This window comes from Mizuhopecten yessoensis, unplaced genomic scaffold (genome assembly GCF_002113885.1).
Source record: "Mizuhopecten yessoensis strain PY_sf001 unplaced genomic scaffold, ASM211388v2 scaffold10913, whole genome shotgun sequence".
Lineage (NCBI taxonomy): Eukaryota > Metazoa > Mollusca > Bivalvia > Pectinida > Pectinidae > Mizuhopecten > Mizuhopecten yessoensis.
The window spans coordinates 350,703-377,249 of record NW_018408784.1 but is presented as its reverse complement, the minus strand read 5'-3'; the positions used below and the strand labels follow the sequence as shown (position 1 = coordinate 377,249).

Here is a 26,547-nt window from a genome sequence, read left to right as displayed (position 1 = left end):
CTTGACCTATGACTCCTTGCTGTGATTTTGACCTTGACCTTTCGAGGTTTGTGCTTGTAAGAAGTTGTAGCTCATCCACCTCTGAAGTATTTAATAGTTAAGACCAGAATGAAAATTTGGGACGGACGTATAAATGATGCCGAAACACTCCAAAAAGATCTGGACAAACTTTTGATGTCCGAAGTGGGAAGAAGACTGGTGCATGATGTTCCACCCAAATAAATGCACAGTGCTAACCATCTCTAACAAAAAGCAGATGATAAAACATTATAACACCCTCCATGGCCACATTCTGGAAGCAGTTACATCAGCAAAATATCTTGGACTCACAATATCAAGCAAGCTAAGCTGGGACCTCCACACAGATAACATCACCTCAAAAGCAAACAAAGCCCTTGGATTTCTGAGGAGGAACTTGAAAATATCTCCAATAAAAATCAAAGAGCTTGCCTACAAAGCACTTGTCAGACCATTGGTTGAGTACTCGAGCTCAGTATGGGACCCCTACACCCAAATAAACATCAACAAACTTGAATCGGTCCAAAGGAGAGCAGCCACAGAAACCGCTCAAGCGTTTCATCCATGATCGAACGCCTAGGCTGGATTTCACTCCAAACAAGAAGACGTCACTCAAGACTCCATATGATGTTTAAAATTGACAAACAACAAATAGCCATCAATAAGGAAAACCGAATCGAAACACCAATGAGGAGGTCCAGAAAACAACACGATCGGTCCTACCAAATTCAGGCATGTAAAATAGACCCAAGAAAATATTCATTCTTCCCTCGAACAATAAAAGACTGGAACGAACTTGACTCAAAAACTTTGAATTCGACAAACTTGGAAACCTTTAAGAAAACTCTCAACGAAATGGAACTTAAAAAGCTTAAACTTCTAACAGACCCTGAACTCACTAGGCTTAAGGCTGGTGGGTCGAATCAACCAGCTTTAAACGTCTGACACTACATCAGTGTTTTTACTTTTTAACTTTTACAATCTAAACCTTTTAATTGTGTGTTCACCTGCGCATTGTGTATCATAAACATTGCATAATCTTCGATAAGACGAAGGAGGCAATTATGTGGAAGAAGAAGAAGAGAAGAAGAAGAAGTAAATATTGCCATACGTACCAGACCTACCTACGGTTGTCTTTCTCTAAGCGGTTGACGTATCACACTACCGTATCTAAGGTAAAACATTTCAATGAGATGGAACTATAAAGTGGTCATTGAGTGGACACAACGTCTGTGTACCTCGTCCTTATAAGATCTTAGCAAACCAGGGTACCTACCGCACGTGAGCGCACGTGATACCGTTCTTTACTTTTATCAGTACAAGAAATACACGTCTACCATATCATGTGCGTTTGTATGTGTGTTTCTTTTAGTCCGTACATTCGGGAGACAAACCAAGTTGTCCGGTTTAATGAGGTTCCACTGTACATATGTACATACATTTATGTATACATGCATTTGACAACGCCGTTGTGTAGTACGTCACACAATAGGCCTGCCTAATTAGATTCTATCAAACATCAGGCACGTACCCCAATACCTAATATACCACTTGATACCATTGAATTTACAAGTATTATTTCAGCTTATCTTCGTTCTTAAAATAGAAACACACTAAAACGTCTTTTTTAAACCACATATTTCTTTTTTGACAGTAGAAAAAAACAAGATTTGTTGATTATAGTTTAAAAGAATAAATACATGATATTCTACGAAAGTTTCAAACATTTTGAACCTTTTGAAATATAAAGTTTTGAAAACGTTTGCTCATTACAGGTCTATGTGTGTAAGCTGTCCATTGTTATATGTTACCCGGTGTGGTGGAGACCGAGGACATACACGTACTCGCATAAAGACCCTTTTATCGGGCCATCTTTCTAATCAACTGAGCATGGCTACATACACTGTATGGTGGCTTATCAAAGCAAAGGGTCGCATTCAATTAAATACCATTTGATGTGTTTTAGTAGAGACCGTGTATATAACACAATATAAATATGTATGGTTGGTATGATATACTAGCCTACAGGGTTACGGTAAACTGTGGTGTGTTTATGTTACGATATCTGTGAAAAACGTTGAACATTGGGAAATATTAATATTGACAATCTGGGTACCATTCATCTCTAAATATTTATTGCTAAAATATTTGTGTTTTATAAAGATTCGAGGAGGAATCAGACTAGCAGTTTTTGCGTGGGAATATAGCCGGTGTTTGTTCTGTGAAAAATGTCCGGCTTTGGAACGTATTGGACTGAAGTATATTAACTTTCAAAATCAGAAAGTTTAAAAACTCAACGGAAAACTTAACTTTGACGTCGAAATTAAAATGTGTTTCGTATGTGGGAAAAATTCAAAATAGTTATTATGTAACTGAGAGGAGTATGGTACGGAGGCGTAGCATAACACTTTAATTCATACATATCTTGGTAACATGGCGACATTTGACCATGGGTTTTAATAACGATGTGAAGCGTTTCATTTCATTTCAAATTAATTTTATTATGAAGTTTTAAAGATGTGTTTTTGTGATGTACGGTACTGTTACTTAGGTCATCGGATTGTGAACTTTGATAGTTTAGGAAGGATGTGGAAGTTATGAAATATCAACTGATTCGATGAAACAATATCAAAAGGAATAACTGAATGAACAATGACAAGAGGTAAGATCGATAAGCGTACGGAGAGTCATAGCAATATGTTACTGATTGTAACGATTTTAAGTATAAGAGTAATAATCGATATTTTCTTACTAATATATTTCTGACACCTATCCACACACATATATATACATGTTAATGTGTATTGGATACGGTCGGATAAACTTTTTATTGATATGTATATATACGGTTCACCTAGTACATTATCACATATGTCTGATTTACCCTCTTGGTTCACAGAATGAAATAAAATTATATTAAATGATCACGGGAAAAATTTAATTTAAACGTTTGCCAATTTATATATGTACTGCACATAACGTTAATTTTGGATATAATTTATTTTCGCATAGTTTGCAATTAAAACCCCCCAACTCAATTCGTCAAAACAACCGGTTTCCCTTTTATATGACATTACTAATAGAGGGTTGTAATATTGTTCAGTTTGAGTTTTAAGGTTTTTCCTTGTTGTATTATTCAGGTAGATATCGCATAATAAGTGGGCTGTTGGAAATACTGATCCATAACAATCAGACCACAGCGTACTCACATACATCCTCAGCTGCTCATCCGAGAATGTTTGTTCTCCTAAAGGAGAGATATACTTTAAAAAAAATGAACACACTGATTGTAATTAACGCACTGCTTTACAAAATAACACATGTTTCCGCGAAAATGGATCGGAAAATAATTAAAGTAATTTGTGAAATTTATCAACTCTGAAAATAAACCACAAACATTAGTACCCTTCGCCTACTCAACTCATCGGATGATGGATGTCGTGTACACATGCAGAAGTATCCGTCGGTATCGAAAAGGGAAACAGATATTTATAATTATTTAGAACATCCATTTTCTCTAAAAGAAGCCCTCCAAAGATGTCGTAATTTGTCCGATAAGTTTGACGGGACAGGCGTAATGTTGAGCCCTGTATTCCAGACATTTCTTCTTTGATTTCTGCTTTGGGTGGATCATTGAGGATACTAACACTGACCTGCTGTAACCACTGTATACTACTTAGCTTTAGAAACTAAGTATTCTCATTAAGAACATATTTGCCTTTATGTTATATTTTGATTCGTATTTCAGCAAAATACTGAGCTTGAAAGGTATAGGGAAAGGTTGTTTGTGGGAATATTCAACGTTGGTAATTTAAGAATTTTAAAAATAAATTTTGCTGAAAAAATCTTTGTAAGTGGGCATTTCTAACCAACTTCATGTGTGTTACCCCTTTTACTACCTGTACGTTTTTACACAACAGTCAACGTCACTGACAACTTGTAAAAGATAACAGTTCTACACAAAATGAGCATTGCAGAGTAGTTCAAATAATATGGGGGGGGGGGGGGGGGGATACAACGGGTGGTGATATAGTAAACGTATATCGCAAATTCAAAAAAGCGATATAACGTACACGATTTAAAAAAGTTCCGCTGATAATAAAGTTATGCTATTAACATTGAAGAACCATGTGTATCCGTCAATAAGCCCATGGCTGGTAATGAGTCCACTCATGCGAAATATAGTTCGGTATGTTTAAAAACAAGCCCCGCCTTCTTTTGAGTCAGAGTTCATATGTTTGCCCCCTTCCCCTCGGGCTTATTGCTAAATAAATACAATCGATATTATATAGGATTTATGGTAAATATAGGTTTCATAATTGTTGCTCAACAAACAAGGTCCTAGTTCTTGCGGAAAGATAAAACTAGAACTACTGTAATGGGAACAACGTGACATGCGTAAACCCATACCAACAGAATATCCGAAAGAAATTACAAAAATTAGATTATCTTCTCATAACTTTAAAGTAGAAAAAGGGCGATATCAAAACATTGAGTGTAATCGTCGAGTGTGTAATTTATGTAATTCAGATGCTGTTGAAGACGAGTTTCATTTTGTTTTCTTTAATGCGCATGTTATTATCATTTGCGAGCAAACTTTTTGAAAACTTATTACATTAAAAAGCCAAGCATGTTTAAATTGATAGGACTGAGTGTGAAAAATACAAAAGAAATAACGAACTTAGGAAAATATATAAAATTTGCAAATTCGAGAAGAACCGAATTATTATAAATAGCTTAGTTGCACTCTCCAAAAATATGGTACTGTTTCTATTTGTAATTGCTGACGACACCTTAATTTATATTATAGTTGATACGCCCTTTTTGGCAGCTGAACAACTAAATAATGACTCAGAAAAAATCATTATTTGGGCTAAACTTTGGCTAGTGGATTTCAATCCACAAAAAAAACCTAAGAGTATTATTATATCAAGGAAAAGAGTCTCCCCCAATCAACCTTTCCTATATCTTAATAATGTTCCAATAGAAAATACGAAATGCCACAAACATTTAGGTGTTACACTGTTTGAAGATTGTAGTTGGTCTATGCATGTTGATGACATATCATCAACAAGGTGACGATTAAACTAAACCTTTTACGGAAAATACGTTTTACCCTTGATAGAAAAAGTTTAAAAATATTATATTTTACTTTTATAAGACCTGTTTTGGAATATGCTGACGTCGTCTGGGACAATCTAACTATTGAATATGAAAATCAGTTTGAGAAAATTAACCAGAAGGCAGCGAGATTAGTATGTGGTGCTACAAAACTTACAAACCTAAGTAAGAGGTATACAGAAACCGGATAGGCAACCTTAAGTGAAAGAAGGAAACAATTTTTTAAAATGTTTCATCGTCTCACTCCTGATTATCTTTCCAAGCTTGTACCTCCTAGCATGTCTGAAATGCATAAGTACAGCACAAGGCATGGTAACGATCTTACAGGTATCAGATGCACTACTGAGTTTTATCGTAAGTATTTCCTACCTATTCTCTTTGGAATAATATTCCTGAGGTGATTCGTTTTATTCCTTCGTCGCTCAACTTCAAAACCTATCTCGACCAAAACTCTAGGGGACGCCCCCTGAATATTTTTATGTAGGATCGAGACAATATCAAATATATCATACCAGACTAAGTGTTGATTTATTACTTTTTTGTCATGTATCAAAAATGTATGATCAAAATGTAACATTTTGATAGCTACTCAAAATTTTATCAAATCAACCAGAAGATTTACAAGCAATTAGAACTTAACTATAATAAGTTATCATGTAAACTGAACTACCCATCCAACCGGGTAAAACTCCATCAGTTACTTTCTTTATTCCTAATATCATGTTCTATCTTTTTCTCTTAACAGTTTCTTATGTACATATTTAGGCTATCACTGCAAAGTTATACACGTACTATCAGCTAAGCTTGTTATAAACGATGAGAAGGAATATGTACAAGCACAAAAAGTACATGTTTCCGAATCATCAGAATGAAATGTCTATGTAATTGTACATGTTTATTGACATGAATAAAATATGGTTTAAACTAAATAATGAATTTAGGGAAATATGTAAAATTTGCTCATTCGAGAAGAACTGAATCATTATAAATAGCTTTGTTGCACTCTCCAAACATATGATACTGTTTCTATTTGTAATTGTGTGTGTAATGTTGTGAAATGTTATTTTGTATTTTGCACTGCAAATATTGCACTTTTGTAACTTGTAATTTATGAGTCGAAAGACTTAAAGTAATAAAGAACTTGAACTTGATATGAACAAAATTGGCAGATGTGCAATATTGATTATAAATAGGCGTGTTGATGTCATAGATAATATAACCTTTTTAGTTCCGTAATACATGTCTAGACACCGAGACTGTAAACATAACCAACTATTAACATATATAGTACTGTAACTGAAGCAAAATAGATACAAAGACCAGGAAAAGAAACAAATCAATGTTTCGTTTGCACAAACAGTATTTCCCGATACCGTCTAAGTCGGGATTTTGTTGAAATACTAACCGAAAAAATGTCTATAAGGCAACTAAATTTAGTTTTAAATTGAAACCATAACTTTGCCGATGTTTTGTGCAAAATAAAAGTGTACATTTTATTCCCTTCTTGTTCCCGTTCACTGTTCGTAGTATGAAGATGTTGAGGGTGACATTGCTATCCCTTGTTCAACGCCTTGCTTGATACCCATCGTCGTACTACCCTAAATATGTGTGGTTTTTCAAAAACCTCAAGCTACGAATAGATATTAAAAAGACGCCATTGTGTAATGTTATTAAGAGATAATATAAGGTAGTACTTTTCTTCTTCTTATCCGACAATATGTTTTAATGTGAATTGCTGATAAAAACAGAGAACACTGAAATGTTATCACTGTATCGAACAATTGTGATGTTTGAAACTCCAAGCCATCAGATAATCAAATAGTTATCATTAAATAACATTTTTTTTCCATTCAGTAAATGATTAAGAAAAAATAAATCTATCTTCAACTGAGTTGAAGAAATCTTCAATTAAATGAAGATTTATTCATTTTAACGTAGGTTCTATTCAAATGATGAAATGTCGATTTCGCCTTATTCGAAGATAATTATTTACAATTCAATCGAAGAGAAATGTACAACTCATTCACATTAATGTTCAATACAATTTACTTATAATATGGTTAAACTGTTCTATACATATCTTCAATTGAAGATATTTGTAATTAATTGCACTAATGTTAAACAATTTTAGGAGAAGTGCGAATATTTCTATGTTAATTTTGTGTTTTATAGTGAAACAGTCGTACACAGTCCTGTGAAAATTGCAGGCATCATGTTGAAAAGACAATCTTATATTCTTGTAGGTTTGTAGTTTATACACAGTAAATATGGACAAGACAAAACCTGGAGGGGCTGGCAAAGTCAAGGTCAAAACCACGACCAGCAAGGTGGGGAAGCCCCAGAAACAGATTGTGTTTCCCGAGGAGGATTACAATGTACCCAGCAATAGGCAGTCCCCTGTTGGTTACATCGCCGAAATCCAAACAGGCAAGTCTTAGCGTTACGCTATCCACAGATCATACGTATCTGTTAATGTAGTGTTTACACGGTTATCTCCCATTACAGAGAAAAGGATGGATTGGAAGTAAGTGTTCATATAGATATTGCATTTCTTCATGAAGGATCAGGTATAAGATCGACTGAAGAAAAAGTGCAACCTCTTCAGCACTTCACATTATATTTACGTTTATTTTTTGAAAAAATAACGAACTTCCCTAATACGCCAAAGACAATTTTGCAATATACCTTTTTGTCACGGGACAAAATTTGGAAGTGTATTATGTAATGTAGAGAGAGAAAAAGGGGGACACAAACAACAAATTTGCAGTAGAATTGTTTACCTGTTTGGTATAGAAAAATGAACACTTTAAAAATCCAAAGTGATTTACCTTGAACAATAATTCGTTTTAGACACCAACACTCATAAGAAAAAAGTAATAGTGGCCAAAATCAGTCCACCATCTAAGGTACAGGCTACAAAGAAACCTAAGAAAGTAACAAAGCCTGCCGAAACACCACGCGAGGACGTCTACACGGAAGGGAACTTACTCGTCTTTGAAGATGCCCCAAACACTAACGACAAGAGACCCGCACCTTTAGAAACTTCCGGCGACAAACCAGGTAGTATTGTAATGGATAAATATTAAGATGGATTAGAGTACGGAAGGATTTGCTCATTTAAATATTTGAATGGAGAATGTAATACAACAACTGTGTTTTTCAATGACTATACATAAACTGATCAGTATAAACATGCACTAGTGGTGTATTTTTTAAGGCTATAGTAATCTAAAAAGGCTCCGGTGATATTCTTGTGATCAAAGAAATACGAATCTACACGCTTACCATTCTGACAAGCTGTACCTTCGTATTTTCTGTTGATTACTGATAAAATGATTTTCTATGTATGGATACTATCACGAAGAAAATTCAAAACTATTACGACAACTTAGAAATATAAATATGTAAATGTGCTTCAGTAATATTGTGTTCAAGTTCCGCGTAGCAAACACGTATGAATAAATTACGAAAGACTGTTTTGCTTGAAATATTTTAATGCTAAAACAAAAATCCTGAAGCGCAATTGCAAAACCCTGAAACACGTGAAATCAAGCAATGGATCTCATCGTGTTACTCAATCAATCAATCAATATTTAATAATCGTGTTATTGCTCAAAGTTACAGACCGCTCAACTAAAGTAGTCACCACAACCAAACGGAAGAAACCCGGCGAGGGACCACCGACACAAAAAGCGCCAGCCCCCAAGGGACCTGATATATCAACCGGCTCACCAGGTCTGGCCATATATACCACAGCTAACTTTAGAACTAGAGTTACTAGTGTAAACCTTTTTTTATTTTTTACTTTTTTTGGNTTTCACGATGATCTGCTTACCAAAACACATTATAAATTATGATATTCACACGTCTTATATTATATTGTATTTTATACAAGTTTTCAAAAGATGTGTGAGATGTAATACAAAGTATAGCTTTATTGTTTTATGTATTAATATCTGTCTGAAATAAATTGCCTATCTTTCTTTCCTTTCTTTCAGAAATAAAACTGCCAAAATTGAATAAGTCAAAACCACCAAAAAAGTCTAGACCAATTGCAGGTAAAATTCTCATAAGAAACAAACACCTGTTTTCATGTATTTTTTGCATTCAACAATGTTTCCAGCATTGAGTTTTGACCAGAACTTGCAAATCATAAAAATCTCAATAATTGAAAACTAACTGAGATTTCAAATTTTTCCAAACACCATACAGATAACTGCTTTTGTTGTTTTCAAACATGAAAAGGAATTCTCTCGTTTTTCGTGCTTAACGAAAATGAAAGACAAAACAGATATATGACATTTTTGTATTTCATAGCGAGTATGCCCAATTCGGTATCCAGTGTGAAGACTGCCGTGACGAATAGGACTGACGCAGTACCTATGAAATCACAACGAACAGAAAAGTACAATGGGCCAGGTAATATTACAAGTGGTGTCATTAGACGAGACTTTGATGTAATAAAACGAGACTTTGGTAATAGTTTAATGAACTGTTATATACTTACAAGGTTCTATTGTACATTCACTGTTACTGTTTTTTCTTTTCGTAATTTTTACCAATTTAATTTTTTGTCGGTTTTTATATGATATATATTCTACATGTATTCCCAAACCAAAAACCATCAAGGCCCGTATTCATGAAACCGTTCTCATGCTGAATATAAAATAATAAGAAAATCTGATATTGCCATTAATTTGGAAACAAATTGAAGAAACTTTAAGATAAAAACTGTTTTCAATGTTCACATTTCACTGTATGTTACAAGAAAGTTGGTTTGAGCACAAAATCCACGCTTAAGCATGGGCACGGTTTCATGAAAAGAATCCCCCCACTCAATTTTTTTAAAACATTGAGAACACCACATCAACCTCCTTCATACAAACACTTGAACATTATATATTTTGATTTTTGTGATAGTACGTGACAGCCACCTTCTGGTCCTACACGACTACGAGGCCCGAATGAAGGGGGACATGGCGATTAGGAGGGGCGAGGTCCTCCTACTTGTAGACGCGTACGTAATGTTCTGTTCCATTCATCATAACCGTTATTTTCACCATTTTTGTGGTAGGATGAGCCCGCGTATTAAATACGGCCTTAACCCCAGATAGTTAAAGGGCGAATAACTTTAACCAGTTGTTAGTAAAAACATTATTCTAAATATTGTCAATAAGAAGCAAGAACTCTCAAATAAAAAAAAATCCTCAAAACACACCAACCTTATTTGTTTGAACTAGCTTATAGCAGTGAAATTATAAAGGCTGTTCTTGATTTTGCTTGAAATTTCCCCTTAACCATTGGTAAACGCTAACCAAAATTTGAGTAACCAGGGCTTGATAGCCCGAGTTTCCTCTCGGACCAATACACAAAGGGTTCCAATCAGCCTGTCTCGAAAACATACTACTCCCTGACCAGTATCATTGACTTACCGGCGTATTAAATAATTAATTGTCAATTTTGCTTTGCAGTAACGAGGCGGACTGGTGGGTAGCCAAACAGAAACATGGGACCCGGCAGGGCTATATACCCTCTGCCTATGTGGCAAGGGAGGGCACCATGAACATTTACCCGTAAGTCTATGCAACGTAGAAGTAAGCATTCGGAAATCACCAGGTTTTCAGACACAGCCAAGCCATTATATAGAGATCACGTTCGTGAATTCCACAAAGTTATCGCTTATGGTAGATTGTCGATGAAAACGAGTGAGGTTAAATTGAAAATAGCTGCAATAAGATGCAAAAACTATCTCCTACTAATACGTGTGATCTCCCAAGCAACCAAAAGTAGATTATCAGAATGCTTTACTGCAAGAAAAAGTGCCTGTTGTAACAATTTTCTTAATCAATTGAGCGCTGTGTTAACTACATTAATAATGATTGCCCTATACTAACTTCTGTTCTCTATAGTTATTTGTGGCCATTTTATGTTAAGGTGGTACGGTGGCGAGATTTCTTTACGAGAGAGTGAACGACTGCTGATGCGTCCACGACTTGTAACAGGAACGTTTCTTATACGGAAACCGGAGAAGGGAGTTAGTAAGTATAAACCTCAGAAGGTAGTTAGTAAGTATAAATCTGAGAAGGGAGTTAGTAAGTATATACCTCAGAAGGGAGTTAGGTAGTAATCATAAATCTGAGAAGGGAGTTAGTAATCATAAATCTGAGAAGGGAGTTAGTAAGTATAAACCTCAGAAGGGAGTTAGTATTTTAAATCTGAGAAGGGAGTTAGTAATTATAAATCTGAGAAGGGAGTTAGTAATTATAAATCTTAGAAGGGAGTAATTAATTATGTATCTAGTTATTAAGTATTAACATAAGAAGGGAGTTAGAAAGTTTTGACGTGAGAAGGGAGTTCTGTAATTGTACATGTTTATTGATATGAATTGAATGTGGTTTAAACTAAAAACTAAACTAAACTAAGGGAGTTAGAAAGTATTAACATGATAAGGGAGTTAGAAAGTATGACCTGTAATTCATTATTAAATGTCAACAGTTCCAATATGCATACAAATTATTTATATTCATTTTGGTAGACACATTATGGTTGTAATTCTTAAGGTCGAATGAGTGTATTGATAAACGGAAATAGAAAGTACATCTCTAGTTGAAAATCCAATGTAGGGAGACAGTATCACAATGGTGACACAAACCTATTACCTTAATATCGTTTTAACGCAAAATGTTGCAAACCTTATTTCAAACGTAGCTAATTTTCTTTGATTGCTTTCAATTCGGGTTCCCATCTTTATTTTGTTACATCAACACATCACTTAAATATTATTATTTTTATTGTAAAAAGTGGCGCTCTTTTTCTCACAAAAGCAAATACTCCCTTTTAATATTTTGCTTTTCGTATGTTTATGTTCTATACAAACAAGTGTCTTTTATAAACGAATTTGATCTTTCATTGAATTCAGTCTACTCGCTGATAAGGTGTTTTATTATAAACACTTTAATGGTGTTATTTTTTATCCGCCAGAGGGCTACATGCTGTCGATGAGATACAACCAGGACAACAACAATGAGTCTGTTAAACACTATCGTGTGAAGGAGACAATCGAAAACGGATCGGTAGTCTTTTACCTCACCCTCCAGCGTTCCTTCGAGAGCCTCCCTCAACTGGTGCTGCATTACATGGGTATGTCGTCACTTTTGAATAAAATTGTCTTCTGTTTAGCGGGGGCAGGATATAATTTTCCTTTACGATATGACAGACGCACTTGAAGATCACCAGACGTCAATGTACTGAGCACCCCAATTTATGATTGAATTCATTCCACTGCATTGACAAGACTGTAATCTAGATATCCACTGCATTAGACACACGATAATAGGCACGTAACCCAGCCGCAAAAAACATCGGTATATCAAACATCATCGAATTTGAAATCACTTAATTTTATAACAGCCTAATATAAATTACACACAGGTGGCAACACATGTACATGTACATGATATTATAAATATGAATTAAAGAAGCCAATTCATTAAGTAGTCGATGTATCTGAAGCTTATGAACAATTATTAGAATTGCAATTATATTTTGAAATGAATGTAACTTGATTCGTTTCAATATCGCCATTTTTGGCTACAATATTTCCCCCGCTTCATGGAATTGGAACACAAGTTAAGAGCTGTGTCATGTATTGATATTTCAGCTGCTGCATCGGAAGAGGCTATTCCGTCTTTTCGTATTGCAGAGTTATCTGCTCTTGTGAGCAGGTTTTGATAGTCACGTCATTGGTTTGTGAGAGTAACGTCATCAATTTTTGAGAAACCGACGTAATTTTCTCACACAAACCAACGACGTAACAATCAATACCTGCTCACAAGAGAAGATAATTCTGCAATATGCAAAGACGGAATTACTTTATATCGAGGAAATTGCGCTGCAGTTTTTCCTATTTGAACACAACACACCATATATAGTATTTACATATAAATGGTGAAATTAACACGGGTTTAACATATGGATTTATTGGATGAAGGACGAATATTTAAGTTTGGTGTGCAGTATTCCATCAACACTCACAAATACTGTCGATATATGACTTTGCGTGGAATACAATTCTTTCATTACCACACCAGGAGAGTTAATGATTTATTTCGCCAAAATGTATCCATTTATATATAGAAAAGTGATGTTTGTTGGAAATTGCAACATTGCAATTTATAATGAAAACAACGAGAGTTACATGCATTCCTTTAATAATGTGTTTTACTTACTAGTATTATTAGTGAGATATTTTATTTTCCTGTCAATTTCAACCCGAAAGAAACATCTTTCTAAGGTAATCTCATGTGGTTTAATTTCACAAATATAGATATTCTGAAACATGTTTTTGGAAGAAAAATATCAAAGATCGGAAAATTAAGACATTTACTGCAACAATTTTCACGATTTAACTGTCTTTTGATTTTTTTATTGCAGACGACAAGGGTATCCTGTGTCACACCCTCACAGCGCCCTGTCCCATTCCACAGCCAATATTGTATGATATGTCACGTGAAACGCAAAAAGATTGGGAGCTTGACAGGAAAACAATAGATTTCATCGTGGAGGTCGGTCAAGGACACTTTGGGACCGTCTGGAAAGGTACAGTATTATTACCATGACGTCATAATATATCAATATAATTTTGCGTGTACTGTACAGACATTTATTGTTGGATGATAAAAGGGAAATGTTTATAAAGGTTTAATAACAGCACAGCCATTTATTGCGATATATTTACAGTTATTAACAACGTGTTTTGTTCATCATCCAATTTTTATGCATACACCAGTGTTTTATATAATTGGGGGAATGACGTTTCCGTCTTTTGCAAAGTAGTTTCCCAGTGTTGTCGTAGAGTATTCTTATTTAGATTAAGTATTTGGTATTGAAAGAAAGAAAAATATTTAACTCTTTTATGCATGTTATTCGGTTTATTGAGACACATTTACGGTTACTTTTCTTGGATGAATATTGAAATAATATTTCCGTTTAGTTTTCTTTCATGACTTATCACCTTAAAAATTAACAACTTAATGAAATTGAACTTGACGTCTATAGACGTACAAGATTAACAAATTTTTGTGTTGTTAATTGCAGGAACTTGGAACAAAAATACGTTTATTGCCGTGAAAACGCTACGACCGGGTTCCATGTCGCCTCAGTCATTTATGACGGAGGCGCACATTATGCGCCAGTTAACACATACCAATCTAGTGCGCCTATACGCCGTCTGTTCACAAGATGAGCCAATTTACATTATTACAGAATATGTGACGAAAGGCAGTCTCGCAAAATTTCTTAAAAGTAGGGAAGGAAGAAAACTTAAGCTACCAAATCTGATAGATATAGCAGCACAGGTAACGTACTTGAATTATTACTCCTAAAAACAATAAGCATGCTGAAACGTTTGAGACATAGATATGTGGTATCTTTTGTAATAAAGTGGGCCCTCTGAGACTCTGAAATTCAAAATTCTTATTTGCTTATAATTTTAAATCTGCTTATCCGAATAAAAGGATCTGTATAAAAGGTCAACGTAAGACCTTTTTGCTTGTTTTCATGTTTAGGGTTGATTGCACGTTAAAGACATTCTTGGTAAACGTTGTAGTGTGCTAATCCTAGACTGTCCTTCGACTTAAATGTTGTCATGCCCCATTTTAATATCTTAACTTATGTAACAGTGTGTTTATTCTAGACTGCCTTTTGACTTAAATGTTTTCATCCCCCATTTCAGTATCTTAACTTATGTAATAGTGTGTTTATTCTAGACTGCCTTTTGACTTAAATGTTTTCATCTCCCATTTTAGTATCTTAACTTATATATTTTTATCTAAAGACTATAAGGACAAAGCGCATATTTTTGCTCTATTCCAAAGTATTCATGCAAAGGCGATACAGGGGGAAATCTGCAAAATATTGTGTTAAGATATGCAATATATTAAAATTACATATTTGGATTATGTTACAACAAGGACTTAACTTCTACAAAATCAGTGAGAGCCCAAAATGGCTTTATTGATACAACATCTATAGCAATGAAAGTTATTGTTCATATTTATCGTTTTCTTTCAATTTCTATTACGATAAGGTCGCCAGTGGAATGGCTTATCTGGAAACAAAGCGGTTTATTCATAGAGACCTGGCGGCTCGAAACATCCTAATCGGTGATGGAAATATAGCTAAAGTAGCCGATTTTGGATTGGCTAAAATCATCGAGGGCTACGATTACCAAAATCCGAACACGAACATGCTGGGTAAGTTCTTCACTGATTTCACATGAGAAAGGGAAAATAGTCCAGGTGTATGCTCGTATTTAGGAACAGTCAGAATGCATTTGATTAATAACCAATGGGGCCTAAATAAATGAAGACGACGATAACACGAATGACTTTAAAGCCGATTCGAGGAAAACAAGGTTCCTTTCATGTCACTTTCAGATCTTTATTCTCACTAAATTACGAGCAGATATGATTTTTATTTGCAATAACTTTCCATTACAGGAAACATTTTCCCTATAAAATGGACGGCGCCCGAGGCGGCATTCTTTGGCCGGTTTACGATGAAATCTGATGTATGGTCATACGGGATCTTACTGATGGAGATAATCACCTATGGACAGATACCTTACGCCGGTATGTGGCTTTTTGGTTCGGTCCCCATGGTCAATATCTTAATAACTTAACGATTGTTCATCTCGAGTTTATAGATCAAATAATAAACCTCCAAAGCAAGAATGAATGGAACTCTGGTACTACTAATTGGTATGATCAAATGGTAAAATGTCTCAATTGTTTGTCAGTAAATTTCAGATATATACTAACATACGTTTCCAAACATGGTTATATTTAAACAAAGTGCCGATGAACAAATTCATTTTGTTTAAGTAGTTAAATTATCTTTTAATGCTGTTTTATAAAAGGTATACGAAGTGATCAGATTCTCAAGAAGATCCAGAAAGGCTACAGAATGCCAATTCCAAGGAACTGCCCCCAACCGGTGTACAACATAATGATGCGTACATGGGACGCTAAGGCTGGGAAGAGGCCTACTTTCGACTACCTATACCATTTCTTCGATACATATTATTACAATTTGAAGAAGGATAACTTCCCAATTTAATTATATGCGTTGGATTTGTATCGCCTTCCATCGTTTAAACAGTTTGACGGGGAAAATGCAACATTGCTGATTCCTCCTTTGATTCGAATCTACGAACGACGGAAGTACGTTGTATTTATTGTGTTGACCTTGCGAGGAAGTTCTATGCAAAACACAGTTACATAAAACATGAATTGCCAACTCTTTGTGTATTTTTTACAAGGGCATTGCAATATGTATTTCTCGAGGACAAAGTGCGTTCTTTTTGGATTCCTTTGTGGAAATATCGCCCTCATAGAGGAAGTATGCAAGTTGTGAGAGGCAACGAAAAGTTGAGATTTTAGACAGAGATATAAAATTAAGTGATTACAGTGTATTTTGTATCTATATTTTCCATGTAAAACTATGTCGTGATCTGTTCACGTGTAATGAGCATACGCAGGATAGTCTTGCTTGCAAATGGCTCCAGTCTCTCGTGGATGGTCTAACAGTGTCACGAAATGTGAATTCCAAATGGCAGCAGTCTCTTCTGGATGGTACCACAGTGTAACGAAGTGATTACAAATGAAAATAGAAGGCTAGACCATATAACGAAATGTTGTTTCCGAACAGAGTTAATCTCTTATAATTATAGACGGTCCAAAAATGGTATTTCTAGGAGGAAACCGTTTCTACTGGATGATTAAACAATGTAACAACGTGTTTCCCAATGAAGCCAAGCTCTTCTGGAGAGTCCAACGGTGTAACAATATTGTTTCGAAAGAAAGCCTGTGTGGTTATTTTCTTCTATTTCGCAATATTCGCGGATGAGTGGTTCTCCATAATGCTGTCAAGTGTAGTCAAATCAAGAATTTTCCTTTTTGAAACTTAAATCGAGATTATCTAAAGCATTTCAAGGAAAGGCTTAAACAGTGATCGTTGATTCTTGGTGTCGCCGTTAAAAGTAGGAGTATAGCACCAAATGAATTCCCTGTGTTGGCTAAAATCAGCATATAGGGCAAAATATTCCGGGAATATCATAAATATGTCACAAGACTACGTTCAAGCTTGATAGCATCCATTTTAACTGCTTGGTAGACTGTAACAATCTCGTCCAAAGGCAAAGAAAATACCAAGGTACATTAACCTGGGGCGGTTTATTGAATTTCGACTTTCCACAGTATGAGAAAGTCGTTGTACACATTAATAACCACAATGTGGAAACAAACTATATAGTATGGTTATTTTTTAAATTTAATTCTTTTGATAAATACTTCACTCATTTTTATAAGTGCCTTCCGTATATTTCAACATGTCTATTCATCAGGATTTACGGCATTTTCCCTATAAATCATTAGAATTGTTGCTGGCATCAACATGTGCATTACCAGTTCAAAACAAGTCATTATCGTTGTTTTCAAATCCATTGTCATCGCTAAACGCTTGTGGACATTACTTAGTTCTTGGTATGCGTGCATGTGTTTCAGAAATGGGTGCAGTGACGTTTTTCATCGAAAATAAAAAACAAATTCAAAATTTAGTTTTGATACTTTTGTATTGTTCCGTCATCACCGTCAAACCTTTTCCCATTATCACATACTAACACTGCTGTTAAAACGTACGCTTACTTTTCGTATTTTTGAATATCGTCCATTGATGCAGTTACTTTTTAAAATGTATTGGCAACGTATACAACATATTTACAGTATGATAATGTTATCACTACGGGCAGTAACTAACCAATATCCAAGGATTCTAGGAGATCAGAAGGACTTCTTTGGTATAAGAGAAACAAACTAAGTACTTTGCATCTTTTAAAAAAACGAAATATTGTCGAAAATCAAAAAAAATCCATCTTTGATTAACTATGATATTTACATGGCTAAAGTTTCTCATGAAGCATACGTAAGTGTATATATATAAAACAATAATAGATAGAAATATATATAGTCCAGTTGTAAAGTCAGTGTTACATATCACCATTGCATTGATATTCTTCAAGAAAATAATTATAAAACACATGATCACAGATCAGTCCCGAGACGAGGTGATGGAGACAGTCCTTACCTAAAAAGAATCGTGTATGCAATATGATATACGAGACAGCATTTAGAAAATAACACCTATCTTGCCCTTCATTACATGTCTTATGACAAGAAAATGTATCTAGCCATACATTATCTATCTAGTGACACATCTTCCACCTATGTATATAACATATTGTACACTACATTACCCAGGGGGAAAATACACAACTGTCTGTCCTACAACTTTTATACGTCACAGAGTTATAAGTCATTAATCACACACACACATGGTGGTGAAAATTGTTAAACGTCCATGTGATCGTAGAAATAGAAATAAAACAAAACACCGGAGACTAAATCTCGCTAGCACTTTCGCCCATCCTGTGGCTCTTCATGCGATCAGAGATTTAGCACTTTCGCCCATCTTTGGGACCCAATATAGGCGAAAGCGAGATTTAGTCTTCAGGTAAGTGTATTACTAAGAACTCTTTGTGATGTCTCTTTGATATTTAACTATCACAAGGACTTCGGATGTTCTATATTTAGAACATCATTTACCTTTTCACATCAACATCTTATGAATGAGAAATAAAACATTGCTAAGAAACATGTAGGAATCTCGGAAAAAAACAACAAGTTTGCAGTAAAACAGTCTGTTTAACTTTACATTTATGCCCAGTAAGAATCTTCAATGGTGGGCGATAATTTAAAGGCTTTCCTCAAAAACATGGCGGCTTTCTCACATTCTCCCATTGCCTAAATGAAAATAAAAACAACTTTTATATATGACAATATTTCCTTAGCTATATATATATTACAGCGACAACGAAATAAGGGGAGATAACTCTGTGTATGGTATGTTTGATTTCATTTTTGCAAATACCGGACTTCAATATTGCTTAGAAACCCTAAAATACTCATGACAACCTCTAGTTGTCTTCACAATACTACCAAAGACTCGTGGCACCAACGAGAGACTGTTATTTGAACAAGACTATATTGCAGGTATGTTGTTTGAATTACTCGGTAAAACTGGAAGTTTTCACAAGTTGTAGATCCTTTTTTTTAATATTAATCTTCGAGATAAAAGATATGTACAAAATCTTACTCACGAGGGCAAATTCAACGACGCGGGATTATATATACATGCATTCATGGAAAAAATCAGGGTGACTTTACCTCAAGCTCCTCAGCTTCCCTTATCAGAGCTAGAGCTCTTTCTTCTTTTTCATCAATTTTGTCCTCGCTAACTTTCTTATACATTATATCAGTTCGTAAAATGTATTTCTTATTATCCCTGAAAAAAGTAATTATGGTGTGTTATTTAAGTAAAACAAATGGACAAATACACGACAACACCACCACCAGAATTCCCCACTGACGGCAGTCTAGTCCGAATTATTCTGACGTTTTATCGACTTTTTTCATACCGGTCTGTCGTCGATAACGACAGACCGATATGAAAAAAATGGATAAAACGTCAAAATAATTCGGACTAACGGCAGTCTTGTCAATCTATCCCATTGTTCCATGCACCTTTCTTCATTGGAGTTAAAAAATTGGGTTGAAAAAAACATTATCCAGTCTCTGCAATCCAAAATATGGCTCTTACAGTTTAATGTTCACTCCTTGACAATGTATATAAAAAACAAAAGACGAAAGTTTCTTCGACTTCCCTAGCGCTTTCCCTTCTTTAGAGGTTCATTTCCTGATGTTCCAGCTTTGTTAGTGCTATCATTACGCAAATAATTAAGTTTAATGATGTCGCTGGCACCTAAGAATATTGATTTCCTTCAAGACATTCATTTTCACATGGGCGACGAAAATGAGATATAAACTTCAATTTCTACTGCTTCAAAAGACAAATATACTTCAAGTAAGCCTCAATAGCTAAAACATTATCCATTTAGGTGTAAAAGACCTACCCGAGTGTTTGGCCCTCGTGTAGGCGATGATGGTTGAAGATGATGGCCATCCCTGCCTCTGGCTGTATCCGACATAAGATGTTCTTGTCCTCCGCACAATACTTCCCCGTTTCATCCTAACATAACAGACCATAAACAACATACACATAGTTTGATATCAACAACATTGTATTACAATAATCTGTTTAAAAATTGGTGAATCTACAATGTCTTAGAAGAGAAGGCAGGCAATCAGATGTCCTTACATTATGTACTTCATTGCTTAGGGCAATAACATTATGTTTTTCGTTTGACTACCCCATTTCCGCTTGATTTCACGGATTTACCTTGCCATGGAACTTTCGACAATCACTCTTTCGACAAAAATAAAACTGTATAAAATAAATAACTGCCCCTTACCATGTGAAGTGTTTGACTATCGTCCACAAAGTTGGTGCTACCTCCCGTGAAATCTCCATTGAGGTAGACCATCAAAGTCTTCATGGATCGGTTCTTCGAGTCCTCCTCGTAGAACCCGTCAAAGTGAGGAGCAAAGTGGCCGCCGGGATGATACCGACAGAGACGGAACAACTGTCAATCAAATCAGTTCATAGATCTAATGAGCATGTATGATACGAACTACGGTATGTATGACCGTAGTGACCGTTATCCTAAATATCGGTATACCAAATAAACGTAAGACTAATGGTACAACTGTATCAATAAAAAATGAAATGAGGAGTTCTACTTCTATTCTAAACGTCATTTTCCCGAGATCTTTTATTGCAGACGACTAAAGATCATCGGACGTCGTAGATACACATTTTTCACGTCACCTCTATTACACTCTCTGAAACTTTGGACTATTCAGAGTCTATTAGAATTTCTTGGACTGTTTGACATTCTGCATCCTCGATACTCCAGGGGTTACGTTCACTTTCGTTCTCTGCAAAAGAGCTAAAGTGAGCGTAACCTCTGGAGTATCGAGGATGGACATTCTGAGGCTACAGACTTTCTGGGACAAATCGGCGAGACAAGTTAAATGACTTTACAAGTGTGAGCATTACTCACATTATCGAAAACTGTGAAGTCAATGGGATTTATTGTATGTTCTGATTCGTCTTTTTTTCAGTTTTCATTTTATTTCCTTTGAGGAAATAGGGAAACTGAAATGAACAGGTCAAAGTTGGGCATTCCTTTTAAATAACTTTTATAACTACTAATCAAACGTACGTGTATACCAGGAAAGCGTTCAGCTTGCACAGATTTATGTACTTCACAGAAAACTTAAATAAAAAAAGCATTTAACTTTACCAGAAGGATAAACAATGATTAACATGACGTTTTACAGTTTAACGCTTGTATTTATGGTATAATACAGAAATAAATGAACCCTGCTAACTCGATCCTTTATGTTGCATCCACATCTGTTCTTTTTACAATTATGATACCTTGATTCACAGTCAGGTGTATTAAGTGGGGTATGTTTTATTCTAGAATTTTTTTCATGAACCAAATTAAGTGTCCCGGCTAACGAAAAAGCACCGTACACTGTGACCTTTCAGTACCTTGTTGAGCCTTGTTGGGACCCATTTGCCCTCGACTACACACGGAATACCGTGTATGTGTTGTGAGTGTGGATCACTGGAGATGTCTAGGTCCTCCAGATATGTCTGTATCCTGGTCCAAAGTATGTCAGCAAGGGACTGACTTTCTACGTTTATTCTGTAAAGAAAATAAGTTCATAAACATTATCAATTTCTTACCAAATGTAGTAAGTAGAAAAAAACAACATATTTTTCAATTTGATATTCATGAATACTAATATAATTGATTTTTGACGGGTTTTCATTGGTGTGTTTTCACTCTTGGCTCTCAAAACATAGGATATGTAAAAAAATCATTTTTCAAAATATTTTTACAGTGGTCATATCGAGACAGTTTTTGTTATTTTAAAGAGTGTTTATCGAAATCCACAGCTGTGTTATGTGTAACGTGTCATGACTTCTTTTTGTAAATACATTACAACTGTACGTTGTAGCTTTGGACCTGAATTTCGGCGTTTTTGAAGAGAGATAAAAAGTATGTCGATTGAATTCGTCAAGCTAACCAGAATAAATATGTCAGCTTGAGCAATCACTGAGCTAATCGAGATAAAAATATTGTCAACACGTTTAAACCCATAACTAAATATAAATCTATGTTGAAAATAAATACATAAATCTTTACCTGACGTCAAGAACATTTAAATATATCTATTCATTTTGGAATAAACTCGATTTGAACATTTTATTTTTACGGCGTTTGAAGCAGCTTGTGTTCCGAAACTATTTCCCCCTAGCTACCTTTGAGCACTTCTGTAGTTATCTCGGGCTCCACGTATTGCTTCAAATCCAATTATCTCTCCCTCGTCAATGATGGATGAACATTCCGCCCCTGTGAGTAGTTTGTGTAATAGAAAACCTTCGTTCCCGAAGTCCAGTATTTCGGTCCGCCCTATCTGTTCCTTTGAGTGATCAACGTCGTACTTCACGTCTATATCATGACTATGTTGTGTGTCGCCGCTGATCTTACCTCCTTCCGTACCTGCCTCAACACCGGGTACGTATTCTGCCGACATGTTGTCACATCTTACCAATACAACAATTGCAGATATACTAACATCCTATTCCGGCTTCAACATAGGTTAATAACGTGTCGTGGTGCAATCATGGTTTGTTTATGTTTCCTTGTAACGCAAGCGGTGTACACACAAGTTCTTACCCAAGTTATTCTATACCCATATATCGTTTCATGAAACGAGGACTTCGATTATATATAACCTCTTTGTCGAATCCGGAGAAATATATTTTAATAAAACCATAATTTATCCTAGTAGACTTTGCACGGCACTACTAATAACGCGATACCTCTGTAGAGCTAAAGAAAAAAGCGGGTATGACTAACATAGTATTATTTTGTTACTAAATTCTAGGTTATTTGCTCTTCATTATTTATATGAAGATGCAAGTATAACTTTTAAGTATTCATTAGATGTTGTGCTAAAAGTATTACAGTAATATGATAATCAAAAAAGTGTGGGTATAGAATCCCCGTGACAGAGATGCTCGTTTCTGCGCAATTTTTTTTTAATTCACGGTGGATTGTTTCAAATCACCTAGCCCAAAGTTGTATTGTGTGTAATTAATTGCTATATTATTTGTGCATGGAAGATGATGCCAGCAAACATATAAAAACCACCTGAATCTCTTTATAATCTCTGAATAACAAATTTCGCTGGTACTTAATAACTTTTATAATCGTTTAAATATCATCCTTTTTTAAAGGTCTGCTTAAGAGATTACAACAACAGCTATTTCTATTCTACTACATGGTAGAAACATGGTACAACTGTATCAGTTAAAACCGGTATGAAGTGTTCTACTTTTATTCTAAACGTCATATCCTGGTTTTATTTTATTTTTTTTTATTTTTTTTTATTGCAGACGACTTAAGTTCAGCAGACGTCGTAGATACACATTTTTACGTCACCTCTATAACACTCTCTGAAACTTGGGGCTGTTAAATATTCAGAGTCTGTTAGAATTTCTGGGACTGTTTGACATTCTGCATCCTCGATACTCCAGGGGTTACGTTCACTTTCATTCTCTGCAAAAAGAGCTAAAGTAAGCGTAACCTTTGGAGTATCGAGGATGGACATTCTGAAGTTACAGACGAATCGGGAGAAATGCTTTTAAATAAAACAAAAATTTATCAAAGTTTATACAACATAGTTAAAGGAAATCTATAAAAGAAATACTACAGTATCATTTTATCAATTAATTACAATTTTAGGCCTGGTTTTACAAAACGCGATATCTCTGTAGAATAAAAGAAAAAAGCTGGGACGAACGATAGTATTATTGTGTTACTATATTCTAGGTTATTTGCTTTTCATTATTTATATGTTTTGTTGCAAGTATATTTTTGAAGTATTCGTTAGATGTTGTAGTAAAAGTATTACAATAATATATGTCTGGATCGGACGTGTAGTGGATAAGTACATTGCTTTATAATCAAAAGGTGTGGGTATAGAATCTCCGTGACAGAGATGCTCGTTTCTGCGCAAAAATATGAATTTACGGACACGGTGGATTATTTCTAATCAAGTAGCCCAAAGTTGTATTGTGTGTAATTAATTGCTATATTAATTGTGCATGGAAGATGATGCCAGCAAACATATAATCAAAGTACTGAAAGTACTGAAAGCTAAGGCAAAAGATATATATATTATTTTTGGAATGGAGAACAAAATAAAGACGAAGTTCCCACCATATTGTACAGAAGGATTTACTGTTAATTTGTTATGAATCAAAGTTTTATGTAAAAGTGTACCACTGTGAAGTTATTCTTCTTGTGTGTACAGTATATCTTTATAGGTTTGTCAGAAGAGTGGTACCAAGTTTCCTCTAGAATATATCATTTTAAACCTTTGGATAATTAATTTGCATAGGAATTTGGAATTGCTTCCCTTTGTCCATACAATGTATTTCATAGAACATTAAAAACTGAAACTGGCATTTACCCCTTTGACCAATACCTGATTATTTTAAACCATTGAATAGATTATGCACAGATTGTGAACATCTTTGAACTTTGCCTTTGTTGTTGAATAAGATATCAACCCTTGCCTTATCTAACAAAGTTACTTGGCATAAAACCATTGACCAATCAGAGTACAGTATGCTAATTAATTAGGCATGGATTTCACTCAACTTTGAACTTATCGTCTAAGTTTGTATATTGATCAATATATATTCAAGCAAGTTATCTTGTAAAGTGTGCACATCGACCAGGGTTGGCATGCTTTTTAATACGTGTGAATTTTGTTCAAGTTTCAATTTTGCATCAGTCAGTGTATATTGTTACAGAACAATATTTATAAGGATGTTTACTTGCCGAAACTAAATTGTGGATAAGCAAGTGGATTACTGCTACCCATAAATTTACAAGTCTCTCAATAATTTTGAAAAACTTTTAAATAAAGTGTTTTACATATTCACTGCAGTGAAAAGGTCTCTTCTTATGAAAAATGGAACTATTTTGAATCTGTGTTCCCATGAACAAATAATATAAAAAGCACTCTAATTCAATATGATACATTGTTGTATGTTTCAATATTGAATAAGATAAACAAAATATAAACATACATACTCACACACACACACAAGATTAGGAGAGTTACATTATTTTCCCTCTATTTCCATTGCATAAATTCTTCACAAAGAAAACAACAACTTTATAGCATATGTTCAGCTTTATCATCTTCATAGGCTAGCATTTGAAATAAGATGCACATATTAATTTCAAATACATTTCAAAAGAGTACTGCAAATGTACCAGCTAGAACACATACTATGTTATTACAGTTGTCATGATTGTTGGTTTCAGAACTGATAGCATTGTGCAACAAATGTTGACAACAGGACTTATTGAAAGTTGAGGTTGCTTGTGTATATGCAAACAGGTAGTGCATGATTTAATGTTGAGAATGATGGATCAAGGTTTATAAAATTTGGTTTGAATACTTAGTTAGGAATGCACTGACAATTTCTCTGTCACATGTACATGAACAGGTTGTGAAGCTGTAGCCTTCACCTTGACTGAATGAAATTGACCTTAAAACTGTCTTGAACAATTGATGTATGAAATTTAGAAATGAAGTTTCAAGAAATATGGTTGAAAACTTAAGAAATAATTGCTTTCATTGACATTGATACAATCTTGTGTGCTATCCCTCTCATATATCACACAAGATTTAATATCAAATGTTGGACACAGTAAAATCGAGCGAAGTTAACAAATATCAAGTTACATATTATAACTTTTATTTTATTTTATTGATATTGATCATAAGCATTGTTAAAAGTACAATGTATACCAGGGATCTTACATTTCTTTTACTACTTAACATTTGCGTTGACTTTTAATTCATTGGACAAAAACTAAAAGGAAGCCATGACCAGTATTTCTATCTTTAAAAACATACTTTTAATTTTTTTTCCAATTTGCTCCCACCACCCATAGTGTTATATTGATCAAAACAAACGTTGTTTCCAACATTTGTGCCCTTAGTCAGTAGTGGGTGTTCAATCACATTCATCAGGGTTTCAGCATCAAGTAGGGGCTGTTCAATCACATTCATCAGGCTTTCAGCATCAATATTCACAGATTCAATCTGTTCCAAGTAAAGATCACTGACTTCTCCATTAAGGAAAAGTTTGCGAGGAAAGCATTTGAACTACATTTGAACTATTCGCTGATGGAAGGATCTGTGGACTCGGCTTTCATGTGTCTGAGAGAAAATGATTTAGTCAGAGGTTCCTCCTCTATAAAGTAACTGACAGATTTCAAAATGTCAT

General features: G+C 34.8%; 2 protein-coding genes across 2 annotated transcripts; one reads left to right on the top strand and one right to left on the bottom strand.

Annotated features, from left to right (window-relative positions):
- Nucleotides 1-1,980: 1,980 nt before the first annotated feature.
- LOC110463518 (tyrosine-protein kinase SRK2-like) lies at nucleotides 1,981-17,609 on the top strand. Its single transcript, XM_021518160.1, has 15 exons — nucleotides 1,981-2,680; nucleotides 7,383-7,566; nucleotides 7,990-8,199; nucleotides 8,758-8,874; nucleotides 9,138-9,197; nucleotides 9,457-9,558; nucleotides 10,060-10,156; nucleotides 10,611-10,712; nucleotides 11,074-11,177; nucleotides 12,121-12,279; nucleotides 13,573-13,737; nucleotides 14,236-14,495; nucleotides 15,227-15,392; nucleotides 15,639-15,770; nucleotides 16,058-17,609. The coding sequence occupies exons 2-15, from the start codon at nucleotides 7,407-7,409 to the stop codon at nucleotides 16,255-16,257; spliced, it is 2,034 nt and encodes a 677-aa protein (XP_021373835.1). The 5' UTR covers nucleotides 1,981-2,680; nucleotides 7,383-7,406; the 3' UTR covers nucleotides 16,258-17,609.
- Nucleotides 17,610-17,748: 139 nt separating this feature from the next.
- Nucleotides 17,749-22,883, bottom strand: LOC110463519. Its single transcript, XM_021518161.1, has 6 exons — nucleotides 22,492-22,883; nucleotides 21,715-21,871; nucleotides 20,567-20,737; nucleotides 20,168-20,283; nucleotides 19,422-19,539; nucleotides 17,749-18,998 (listed from the first exon to the last, which is right to left on the bottom strand). Exons 1-6 carry the CDS (start codon nucleotides 22,764-22,766, stop codon nucleotides 18,912-18,914), a joined length of 924 nt encoding a protein of 307 aa, XP_021373836.1. The 5' UTR covers nucleotides 22,767-22,883; the 3' UTR covers nucleotides 17,749-18,911.
- Nucleotides 22,884-26,547: the final 3,664 nt, after the last annotated feature.

Bases quoted from the DNA above. Each gene is read 5' to 3' on its own strand.
- LOC110463518 (XM_021518160.1), top strand. From the start codon at position 7,407: ATGGACAAGACAAAACCTGGAGGGGCTGGCAAAGTCAAGGTCAAAACC. The intron at 11,178-12,120 runs GTAAGTATAAAC...TTTATCCGCCAG, and splicing joins GAAACCGGAGAAGGGAGTTA to AGGGCTACATGCTGTCGATG. The intron at 15,771-16,057 runs GTATGTGGCTTT...GTTTTATAAAAG, and splicing joins TGGACAGATACCTTACGCCG to GTATACGAAGTGATCAGATT.
- LOC110463519 (XM_021518161.1), bottom strand. From the start codon at position 22,766: ATGTCGGCAGAATACGTACCCGGTGTTGAGGCAGGTACGGAAGGAGGT. The intron at 20,738-21,714 runs GTACTGAAAGGT...TTTGATTGACAG, and splicing joins TCCCAACAAGGCTCAACAAG to TTGTTCCGTCTCTGTCGGTA. The intron at 19,540-20,167 runs GTAGGTCTTTTA...TACTTTTTTCAG, and splicing joins CACGAGGGCCAAACACTCGG to GGATAATAAGAAATACATTT.